General features: G+C 29.7%; 1 protein-coding gene across 8 annotated transcripts in view; it reads left to right on the top strand.

Annotated features, from left to right (window-relative positions):
* The window catches only part of LOC129917715 (protein charlatan), a 59,950-nt gene extending 52,038 nt beyond the window's left edge, over positions 1-7,912 (top strand). For 2 of the 8 annotated variants that reach the window (XM_055997787.1, XM_055997788.1), the window contains exons 4-7: positions 63-1,034; positions 2,543-2,710; positions 3,731-4,021; positions 5,394-7,909. In XM_055997787.1, the coding sequence (XP_055853762.1) occupies positions 63-1,034; positions 2,543-2,710; positions 3,731-4,021; positions 5,394-7,110 (3,148 nt within the window). In that variant the 3' untranslated portion in view covers positions 7,111-7,909. Of the gene's footprint in view, positions 1-62; positions 1,035-2,542; positions 2,711-3,730; positions 4,022-5,393 lie in introns of all 8 variants that reach the window. The other 6 variants (XM_055997784.1, XM_055997785.1, XM_055997789.1 and 3 more) reach the window with 6 other exon arrangements.
* Positions 7,913-13,002: the final 5,090 nt, after the last annotated feature.

The following is a 13,002-nucleotide window of genomic DNA, read 5'->3' as shown; positions in this document are numbered from 1 at the left end:
TTAAAATAAAGCTGTAATTTTTGAAGAAATAATTTTTTAATTCAATTTTACTTTGATTTTAGATCTGCAAAAGTTCGTGATCAGCAGGCGCCAAACGAAATCTACACTAGTCCAACAAATGTTACCAACAACAACAGTACACCGAACACCAATAATACACCCAGTGTAGTACAGCACTCTCAGCAACATGTAGTCAGCACCCCAACAACATCATCGTCCAATAGTCGCAAAAAGAACGCTGCTGCAGCAGCAGCCGCAGCTGCGGCTAATCAACAAAATGCCCAATTACAAATACCAAAACGTTATGCATGCACCCACTGTCCGTATTCCACCGATCGTCGAGACCTCTACACTCGTCACGAGAACATTCACAAAGACGAAAAACCATTCCAGTGTTACGCTTGTCTGAAGCAATTCAATCGAGCCGATCATGTTAAGAAGCATTTCTTGCGTATGCATCGTGAGATGGTCTATGACATTAATAAGACACGTCGTAATGTTCCCAGTACAGTATCGACACAACAACAGCAGCAACAACAACAACAAACCCACCAGATCGATCAGAAACCAAATATATTCTTACAACAACAAGTGGGTGGTGGTAGTGGTCCTAGTGGTGCAGTGCATGCAGAGAATTTCATGACAGGACAACGACAAGAGACATCTTCAAGTCTAAGTATAGCCCAGACAATTGAATCTGTTGCAACAGCAACACACACCGAAACTATGCCAATTATGAAACAAGAAAAGAACACCGGCGATGATATAACTGGCACTGGTGCAGTTAAAGTTAAACGTGAGAAACGTTTCACCTGCTGTTATTGCCCATGGTCGGGAGCTGATAAATGGGGATTGAAACGCCATCTGAATACACACACAAAACCGTTTGTTTGCATGTTATGCGATTATAAAGCAGCTCGTTCTGAGCGTTTGGCTACACATGTGCTGAAGGTGCATAATAAGAAAGCTTGCAACAAATGTTCGTTCCTAGCTGATAACCAGGACGAATATCAGGCGCATATGAATGATGTGCAGTAAGTACTATTTATATTTATTTTATATGTTTTTCTTTTGTTACTTATTCTATTTATATCTATTATAATATGCTTTAAAAAACTAACATTTTGATGTAATCGAATGGTTTCTTGGTGTCTGTTGTTTTTTGAATATAGAATTTATAAATATTAACTTTGTGCTAACTTTTAACAGCATGAATTAAGGGTTTGGTGGTATATAAAGCGGTAGAGAAATCTTTAAATAATCTTGTAACGAAAAAAGCTTCTTAACAGTTTTTAACAAGTGGTACGTTTTGTAGTAACAAATTTGATAAATTGGATAATCCTTTAGGTGAACAAAAGAAAAGTTTGAATAATTAATTAATAGGCGTCTTAGTAAGGGTACGACAGATCTAACTGATGAGCCCAATGTCGTACCTGGGCGAATTGCTTTATAAATTTGGAGTTGAGGTCACTTGAACTTTAAAATTGAATAATATTCAATCGCTCCACTTAAAATTAAAATAATTTTAATAATTTTGTATTATTTTTTCTTCGTTATTACCTTTTTCCGGTATTTCTTCTCCAGAATCTTATATTTTAATAATTATTTTTTAAAAGACGACAATCTCAAAGAGTTTAAAGCACCCTATATACACAAATCCAATAATTTGTAGAAACAATCTTTCTCGGTGGTAAATCCTGTGTCTTAAGATTTTCTTGTATTTACTATTCTTTGGATATCTTTAATTATACAAGGCGTTTTGTAAGTAAAAGCGGTAGCGGTCGGTAAACGATACCGTTAACAAAAATTCCAAATGTGAACTAGACTAGTAAAGTTCAATTATTTTTATGTCACATTCCTTTCCTCAATCACTTGAAACTTAAAACTGGGTTGATTGTTGCTTCAAGTGATAAATCATCAGGGCTAAGAACTCAGCAATAAGGATTTCAGATCAGGAATCCGTGACTTATACGGAAATTGAATGGCAAAAGAACTCCCAAAAAAGGGTTGTCGCTCTGCCAAATGGTTATTGGGTAATAGTGTCACTGAATAAAGAAAAAAAAAAGTCAGTAGCTAGTCCCAATTGTCCCTCTTCTTGGCATTCTATTGATTAGTTAAAGACATCAGTCGTTTAAAGGCTTAATTTCGATGGTTTTCCTATACGGCAATTCGACCGTCGAGTTTCGACGACTGATGTGCTTCAAGGTTCCGTTTTATCTCCTTTCTAACTGATTAAATTTTTATATTAGTTCCAATAACTCATCGGAGAAATTGCCAAATTAGTTTTATTCCCTAATAAAACTCTCCACTAAATTCATAAAAACTGAAATGTCCATACATATTCTTCCATATTCGCAGAGTTAGAATGTCTAATCCAGATCTATCTGTCCCTTTAAATATCAAATATCAAATAAATACTTAAAGATTTCTCTCCGCTTCTCCAAACTTTTAAACAAAACAACACTAAATTAAAAAAAAAAATAAATATTTTTATGTCTCAAGCAATACAAAATTATTTCCTCTCTCTCTTTTACGCATGCAGCCCACACGATAATAGGCCAGCAAGAAATAATAATAATAATAACAATAGCACTAATATAAATAATAATACAAGCAATAATAACAATTTAAATGTGTTAAGAACAATTGGCAACACTTTAGTATCAAATAATCAATTAAATAACTTCCAGAATCCTAGCACTTCTTTTGGGTAAATATTTATTTATGTTTTACAAAAAAAAAACAAACAAAAATTTAATAATTTGTTCTTAAGTATACAATGCGGCGGGTCAACAGAGTTGCCATGTTGCATGTTATTTAATACGAAATTATTTTTTAATGATTTTTGAAGTAAAAAAAAAATTAACACTTTTTTTAATTATATTGGTTAATAAATGTTTAAAATAAAATTAAGGTGCATTCTGGCGCAAAATGTGGTTTGATCAATATTTTAATATAAAATAAAAACAAAAGCAATAATATGCTTATATTAAGAGACATCAATCATGGCTTCCGTTAATCCTCCTTTTATTTATGGCGTTTTCGATTGGCAGTCCGGAAGCGTCCGGAATCATTCTGAAAGCGTTTTATTCGTACAAAACTGACAGTTTTGTGTGAATAAAATTTTTTCAGAATGATTCCGGACGCTTCCGGACTGCCAATCGAAAACGCCATTAAATTAAAAAAGAAAATTAATTTGAATTAGTTTTAAAATTAATATTTTTCATCATAATTTTGTTTTGTTCTTAATTTTGCTTTATGCTCAAATATACCCAGGCGGACATAAGCATTGATATTCTGCGCAACAGCAACCATATACAGCTCAACTAAAATTAGATAAACTCTCTCTCTCTCTCTGTTCTACAAATAAATAAAATTAGAATTAAATGGCACGCACATCATCCACAAAAAAGCCCAGAATTCACCTTTATCCCCCTTCAAAAAAGTCAGTCATATAAACAAAAAAATAAAAATACAAAAACGCGATAAAAGAGAGAGATAACATGTGTGTGTTTGAAAACAAAAAGACAGAAAAATATTCAATTATCCTAGAAAATAATTATAATATAAAACAAAATTCTATATTTCTGTTCTCATTTTAACACATCAAAAATCAAACCAAAAAAAAATTAATCACCACTGACAATCTTCAATCTTTTCCCGTAATTTTTACAAAACTTCCTTTTCATTTACCATATCCCATATAAATCCTCCTTCACTCCAATCATAGTGCCCAATCGACAGCAAATAGCAGCAATAACAGTGGAGTTAACTCATATACAACAACTGATTTGAATGGCACAAATAATGCCATGAACAACGGCAACGCTGGCCCTTTACAAGAGATCATGGTTAATCCAACTTCTATGGTCGGTTGGCGTTTGAGTGCAAATGGTTCACTAATTCCACCGCATGATCTTATAACTGGTGGATTGGCGGTGAATGCAAATCAAAAACGTGGCGCCGAAAGACTCTTTCAGTATCTCGAGGCGGATGGAAGTGATCCTGAAGACTATGCGCGGTATAAAAAAGAAAATTTTTTTTAAATTTGGTTTTTATTAAAAATTTTCTGTTTTATACGTTTTTTTTTTCTATTTGATTTGCTTTTTAATTTTATTTTGTTTGTGTTTTTATTTTGTTTAACACACATTTTTTAAAACGAAAGTAAAATCATTTTGCCTTTTAAAAGTGCTACGTTTATGTGCTTAAATCACGATAGCTTCAATAGACTTGCACAGCAAATCGTTAATCGTTTCGGCGTATTAGACATCGAATATAAAATTTTAACTAAATGTTGTGCAAATTTTACAAAAGCTTAGATTTTGGATTCTTGTTTCTCAGTAAATTCTTGAAGCCTTATGGAAATGCACGTAAATTTCTTTCACCCAAATGAACTCCCATTCAAATTTTAAATTTTAATCTAAGTGAATAATTATACATCCAATCTTTTTGTTTCGAACAAATATCAGCTTCAACGTCACTTTCTAAACGAAAATTTAGTTAAACAAGTTAGGAAGATTTTACTTGACTAACTTTTCAGTCATGTTTCCAATAAAAATTGATTGCTTGAGTCTGGGCGATCCGATGGATGGATAAAAAGATAAAAGCTTTGAAATTTGCTATATATTCTGGTAAATTTTATCATTAACTTCTTGTTTCATGATTTTATTAAAAACTCTCCAAAAATAAGAATAATATGCTAAGTTCGTTTTTCAGGAGGTGAATTTGATGTGCAAAAAGGTGAATTTGGTTTCTAAATTAATGAAATTAATTTCGAAAAAGATGAACTTAGCCGTTCTTGTGGCAGTATCTTCTAAATCGACAACAAAATAAAAATGGGATTTGGCCGCACAATCCAACGACAATTTATTAAGGAGAAAGATATGCACTCAAAAAAATGTCTTCGAATTTCCAAAGTTGTTTTTCCTAACAAAAACCAAAAGTGGTCCTAATAATTTCATAACGTCTATATCAATTGATTAGGATCCCACCGATTATGCTTCTATAATATTATATTTTTTTGAATATTCCAAACCATTTAAAATGTTATTCAAAAATAAAAAAAAAATCAAGAAGTGCTTTTTCCCTACAAATTTATTAAAGTTTGGAAAGGAAAACGAAAAATGTCGTCAGCTAGTTTATTACTAACAAAACTTTAGCTATTCCAGCTTCTTAACAAAATTAAAACTTTATTAATATTTTAAAATCCTATTTTTCTGTTTCTAAATCAAATCTTTATGTAGTTTACCTCTTAACATTTCATTCTTTGCTTTATTTGTTGTTAATTGTGTTTTATATGTTTCATACTTTATTTCTAAATGTTTTAATTTTTATATTTAACCATTTTAACAAAATATTAAATATTTCTACTTTTTTTTATCTTCTTCTTCTAGTTTACTTAAAATGGACGCAATGAGTCGCAATACAGCATCAGTGGCTCAGGATTTTCATAAGGCGGGAGGCGTTGACTTGAAAAATAAACATCAATTTTTCAACAACACCATAACCTCAAAACATGCTGCTGCAAGTTTGCTTCTAAATAAAAATATTGATAATAATAATAAATCTAACCATCAAGAACGTAAAAAGCAAACAAATGATAATCTTCGTTCAAAAGGTTTCTCCAGTTGTGGCAGTACATCGGATGAAACTGAAGAAGATTATGAAAATATGGAAAATATTGAGAATTTCAACTCATCAAGCGATCAGAGAAAGGCGATGTCCGCATTCTTGAGTCGAAATTTTGGTTTACAAGAAAAAATTCATCATCCTATACCGTTAATAAAAAATAATAATGATGATAACATCAAGATGAAGAAAATCGAAGATATTAAAATTAAAGAAGAAAAAATAGATGAAGAAGAACAAGAAGAACATAATATTAAACAATCATCAATATTACCAACAAAAATTGTTGATTCGATTAAGCAGCAGCCAATGAAATCGCCTCCCGCGCAACCAATTAATTTAACAAATAATAAAAAGAAGAACAACAACAATATCAATCAATTGAAAACAAATGTGAAACAATACAATAATATTAACGGTCGTAAATCAACAACCAAAACACCTGTGATTAATAATAACAACATGAATAACAACAACAACAACAATTCGACCTTGAAAGGACATCGCCTTGATCTGATACGCGACAAAGAAAATTCCAATTCAATATTCTCAACAATGGAATATCAAAATTTATCCAAATTCGGTACACAGTTCCAGAATTATGTCAAAGATATAATAAATAAGTACTATGCCGAGACACCATTACTATTTCCAATAGTACAACATCAGCAACACTTGCATCATAATGTTCAACAAAATCAACAACACCAACAAAAAACCGTATCACCACCGCCAGCAAAACGACAAAAGCTGAGTGAGACAGAAGAGTACATTGAATATTTAAAGAATAAAGAAGACATCACACTCACAATAACACCAAAGATCAACCATAACAACAACAACAACAATAATAGTACCAAAACAGCAAACATTACAATAAATAGTACGAAAAATCATTTCAACAACAAAAATAGTAACAATATTCACAACCAAACACGCCCAGCTGTCATTGTCAAACAATCACGAACTCCACCCAGAATAATAGAAGAAGAACCCAAAGTTCAAGTCATACCGGTTATCAATTATGCCCATGGTAACCTACAATCGCTAGTCAATGGCAACACTTTTTATCCCCTAACATCATTAAAAACATCGAATGTTCATGTACAACAGCAGCAATTCTCAGATGATGACAATTCACTACCAATTGACATGTCCTCAAATTCACCAATCTACGATTCCAGACGCAACAATCGCAAACAGGCTCAACCAAAGAAAATCAAGACTTCACCGGAAGTGGTGATGGCTCAATTGCGTGACAAGTACCTAAAGAAAATGGTAGACCGAAAGAAGAGTTGCGTCATTTGTACGAACAACAATCGAAAATCAATGCTTGTATTCCCTTATCATACACCCGCTTCGCTTCGGCTGCACCGCATGTGGAAGCACTCTGAACGATCACAAAAGTGTTGCCACTGTAATGCACGATTCAGCAAAATGTACAGCTTAAAAGTTCACAGTCGACTTGTGCACCGCAAATAATGATCTCTCTCTTTTTATCTCATGACAGTTTGGCACTATGTCAAAATAAGTTCATTGAAATATCACATAAAAAAGTGTTGTAGTGTTATATTTTGTTAAGAAAAAAAAAAAACTAAAACTTGCAGGTTTCTAGTTGAACCTAACCGAAAGCTGTTTATCATTTTTTCAGTCTAGTTTTTTTTTTTAATATAATGTATTTATTTAAGTTTTCTATTTTAGTTATGGAGTACCTGAAATATGATTTAAAATTTTATTTGTTTATGTAGAAGAAAAATGCATTTATTGCCATTGAACAAAAAAAACAAAATGTTAAAAAAAAAATTAAAAGCTTTATTTTTAATTGGCTGTTTACTTGAGATCGTAAAAAAGCTTACCTCAATTTGTCACAACTTCTTTTGAGGCATCATTTTTTTTATTATCCTTGTAATTTTTTTTTCTAACTTTATCAATCATCAAATCTCAATTTTTGATAATTTATCAATTTGTTTGACAAGTTTGTATAGATCTTTAATTTACAAATCCCAATCTCAGCTCAGATCTGAATTTATCACGCCAAGAGGATAAGTGATATTGTCAAGTGATCAATGAGCTTTTGTTAGAATTCTCATTTTTCGTTTTCTATTCTGCTTCAAATTGTAAGCCAAAAAAAGCAGCTTTTGAATTTTCAAAATTTCAATCAAATTGATGAAGGAAAGAAGAAAAAAAAAGATATTCAAAGAAAGTCGAAATATAATGCCATTTTTGTTCATATACCATTTATAAAAAAAAATTAAAGTATATTGTATATCATTTTATTATTATTTTTATTTTATACAAAAGTATGTAATTTAAAGTTTTGAAAATGAAAAAAAAAAAAAAATAAACAAAAACAAAAACAAAAAAAAATCAAAAAACAAATTATATACCTTATATATTTGCCATTAATTGCTTTAAGTATTTTTATAGTTTGTAGAATATAAGTTATGAAGTTTTCATTATATGAATCTATTATTATTAATTATTATTATTATTAATATTATTATTCTGTTTTATTATATTTCTTAATACAATTATTATAAACCGCTATTTCAAAGAATTATACAAGAAAAATAAATAAAGAACAAAAAAGTATAGTAAACTAATTTTTAAATATACTCGAATATAAAAGATGAAAAAAAAAAGGATATAGTAATCGACTGAAAAAACATTATTATAAAACACTATACATTAAAATTTAGAGTAATGTAATGGAAAGTAATGTGGAAACAAAAAGAAGAAAAATAAAAAAAATAAAACAAGTAAAGAACACACAGAAAGAATGTCTTTCTAAATGTTTAGTTTAAATTTCCAAATAAAATTTAAAAAATTGGTTTACAAAAAAAAAAATAAGTTGTTTTTATTTTCTCAAAACATTGTTTAAACATATTTTTTTCAATGCTTTTTCTAAGTTTTCTTGATGGGAAAGGTTTGTGCCATAAATTCAATTTAGTGCGTGTTCATTAGGAACTTAATGAAAAAATTGTTTTTTTTCTCAAAAATGACTCTTAAAACTTGATTAAGAAAATTCATGTAATGCGGCAAATTAGTTCGTACTTTGAAACAAAAAAAAAAAAAATTTTTAAGGGTTACTAACGGTACTTCCCATAGACAAATTTTCTTGTCTGATTTGACTTTGCCCTAAGCGATACTCTTATGTTAATTTAAAGAAAACTGTTCAAAAGATTTTTTCGGACCTAACCCTTTCGGATCCAGCGTTACTCTCATGTAACATTATATTTAAAAATTCGTAAAAAATATTTCATTAAATAATTTTTTCGGTTTCGATGGCTTAATGGAAAGATAATAATGCCTAGTTACTGGATTAGTTCAAAAAGTGAGTCAAATATCATATTTTTAATTTTTTCTTATCGAAAACGGGACTGAAATTCACATTTTTTTTTTTTGCAAAGTATTTTTTTTTTAAATATATGGTCATAATATTGAAAAAAAGATTTACAAAATGTTGATCCAGAAAGTGTTTTTTTTTTTGGCTTAGAAGAAGTAGCATACATTATTGTTCTATAAAAAATTATTTTCCCAGTTGTCCGATTTTGTTGGTGCTCATAGGCAGTGCATGTTACTAACATGTAACATGAGAATAACACATTAGTTTTGCTATTTTTTATTTTGGCAAATAACTTTTTGGTTTTTGCTATTCATATTTCTTAGTTGTGATGTTTTTGACACCATAATACTGAAAAAACATTTTTTTAATATTGATTTTCATAGCTCACGATTCAAAAACACATTTAAAAACAAACATTTTCGGAATAAAAACAAAATTTTAAATTTTTATTGGAACCGTTTGTCAATAGACCAGTGCCGATGCCTTCAAAAACATTAAAAAGTACAAAAAAATCATAGTAGGATGAAACCCATTGGAAAAGGAGGGGAATATGATAAGAATGAAAGGAAAAATAAATTACGGGCGAGCCGAGTTCGGGAAGTGGGTGGGTTGAGTTTTTAATGGTAAAAAATGGTATATCTCGATTTCCGGCAAAACTACAAATCCTATAGAAAAAAGTTGTATGGCAAAGTTCTAGGTAATAAAAAGATCTACAACTTTTGTATCAACAATTTTTTCACATAACCTCAAAATTTATGTGAAAAATTCAAAAAACCGAGTTTTTGGTTTTTTATTTTTATCTTTTTCAAAAACAAAAATTTTTCTACGAAATTTGGTGAAAACTTACCTTATTATGTTCCAAATACACTGTAATTTATTTGATTTAAAATATTAATTTGTTCACCTTATTTTGACTTAATACCAAAAAAACACCCTAATTTTCAATCGAAAATTCACGTGTCAAAATATCAGCTTTTTTCAAAAAGTCGGTGGGCATTTCGTTCGTTAAAATGTCTATTTTCTGATGGTGTCAAAAAGATTTTACATTAGTATACTATAGAACATGTTCTAGTAAAATTCAAAAAATTAAAAAAGCTTGAATTCGAAAAAAATTTTTTATCATTGCTTACAATTTTGGCCTATTTATTCAAATTTACACTTTAATTACTCAAAAAACGTAAGATTTCATGTAACATTAAATAATCTTACGTTTTTTGAGTAATTAAAGTGTAAATTTGAATAAATAGGCCAAAATTATAAACAATGATAAAAAATTTTTTTCGAATTCAAGCTTTTTTCATTTTTTGAATTTTACTAGAACATGTTCTATAGTATACTAATGTAAAATCTTTTTTACACCATCAGAAAATAGACATTTTAACGTACGAAATGCCCACCGACTTTTTGAAAAAAGCTGATATTTTGACACGTGAATTTTCGATTGAAAATTAGGGTGTTTTTTTGGTATTAAGTCAAAATAAGGTGAACAAATTAATATTTTAAATCAAATAAATTACAGTGTATTTGGAACATAATAAGGTAAGTTTTCACCAAATTTCGTAGAAAAATTTTTGTTTTTGAAAAAGATAAAAATAAAAAACCAAAAACTCGGTTTTTTGAATTTTTCACATAAATTTTGAGGTTATGTGAAAAAATTGTTGATACAAAAGTTGTAGATCTTTTTATTACCTAGAACTTTGCCATACAACTTTTTTCTATAGGATTTGTAGTTTTGCCGGAAATCGAGATATACCATTTTTTACCATTAAAAACTCAACCCACCCACTTCCCGAACTCGGCTCGCCCGTAATTTATTTTTCCTTTAATTTTCATCATGTTCACCTCCTTTTCCAATGGGTTTCATCCTACTATGATTTTTTTTGGTTTCAAAAATTATCGACCCTGGTCTACAATGAATAGGTATTTTCAAAATTTTATTTTAGATGTTTTTTTTTGAAAATGTTTCTAAACATTTTAATGGGAAAAAATATTTTTTGAAACATGGATTTGACGAATTTGAATTTTGTTTTTCTTCTAAAAATCAATCTTACATATAAATAGAGAGTGCATATTTTAATAAAATGGGCTGATTATGAAAATCGATCACTTTAGGTGTCGAATTTTAAGTTTTGTATTATGGTTTTCGCTCTCGATCATATCGTTTTACTTCTCCGTGGATTTACCAATACTTTTTCTTGGCGTATTTTTGTTTCGAAAGAAATTATCAGAGACATATTAAATAGATTTTTTTCAATTCGGAGCTCAAAGTTTGAACATTACAAAACCCAGCTGTCATTTGAATGGAATATTGATTTATTTTCAAATTTCATTTCATTTCACGGCGCGGTTAAAACATCTGTCATGGGTGTTTTTGTAATCAGGAAGATGAGGGCGTCAGGACTAGAGATTGCAATCCCGGGATGATTTTCCGATCCCGGGATTTGAAAAATTGAATCCCGGGATCCCGGGATAATCCCGGGATTTGAAAAATATTTTCAGCCTCAATTTGGGAGCCAAAGAAACAAGTTTTATGGATTATTTTTTATTATTGAACGAACAAAGTATAAAAAAAATATATTCTTCATAAAAAAACAAACAAAACAAGTAAAACAAAAACAATATAGGTAGTTAACAAAAACTAAAAAATATTCCTAATGGAATAAAATATATACTCCAAACATTAATTCAAAATTAATTCAGTGTACAAAGTACAAACTGAATGAAGTTTAGTTAAGAAGTACTGAAAATAATAAATAAATATTTAATTAACATTAAATACCTAACACATTAACAATTTAGTGTTCATAAATCACATTTGGAATTATTTTTATAATAAAATGGAATAAAAAGCAAAGCATCCAATGTTTTGTCTGCAAGTCAGCTTCTAAATTTTGTTCCAAAACTTGAAGCAGCTCGGTTTCAATACTCGTTAATTAATTATTTATCTGCCTGCTCTAAGTATTTTCCTCTTATCCCGTCTTCAAAAAGCAGCATCTCTCATTTCATCAGCTGCTTCTATATTTTGGTGGAGTCCTATGTTTTTGAGACTATTTTTATTTCATTTTCTAATTTTTCTTTCAAGGAAAGATGCTCTTCCCAGCTTGGAACAGCAAAAGGTTCATTTTCTTGAATACTGACAGCACCCACACGTTTGATGTTATTTGCTTTATTTTATTTTGTTAGGACTCAAAAATAAATTTCTTATTTCTGGGCTTGAGTTTTCGAAAATTATTAATTAAACCTGTCTTCAATTTGTTATTGTTGAAGTTTTTGACTCTAGATAAAATTTAAGAACACCACCAGCCAGCTGTACACAAGTTAGAATCAGAACGGCAAAGAGATTCAACTATTAATTTTTTTGGAGCCAGTACTTCAATAGTCTCATTTATTAAATCAAAATCTGTTTCTTCAAACCTTATAGGGTAATTCAAATTGATAAGCGATTTTTGAAGGCTATTCCTCCTTGTTTTGCAATAAAGTAATAAGGAAAGTTACTTCCCATGTTCCTTTTCTTCATATTTTTGCAGAATTGTGTCATTTTTTTGTATGCGATTTTTTTGTTTTTGTAATCAGGAAGATGAGGGCGTCAGGACTAGAGATTGCAATCCCGGGATTCAGGACTAGATGATTTTCCGATCCCGGGATTTCGGGATTTGAAAAATTGAATCCCGGGATCCCGGGATCCCGGGATAATCCCGGCATTTGAAAAATATTTTCAGCCTCAATTTGAGAGCCAAAGAAACAAGTTTTATGGATTATTTTTTATTATTGAACGAACAAAGTATAAAAAAAAAATACATTCTTCATAAAAAAACAAACAAAACAAAAACAATATAGCTAACAAAAACTAAAAAAATATTCCTAATGGAATAAAATATATACTCCAAACATTAATTCAAAATTAATTCAGTGTACAAAGTACAAACTGAATGAAGTTTAGTTAAGAAGTACTTAAAATAATAAATAAATATTTAATTAACATTAAATAACACATTAACAATTTAGTGTTAATAAATCACATTTGGAAT

The sequence above is a fragment of the Episyrphus balteatus genome, chromosome 4 (assembly GCF_945859705.1).
Source record: "Episyrphus balteatus chromosome 4, idEpiBalt1.1, whole genome shotgun sequence".
Classification (NCBI taxonomy): domain Eukaryota; kingdom Metazoa; phylum Arthropoda; class Insecta; order Diptera; family Syrphidae; genus Episyrphus; species Episyrphus balteatus.
Note: the sequence above shows the minus strand (reverse complement) of the source record. Positions and strands in the feature narration are given on the sequence as shown.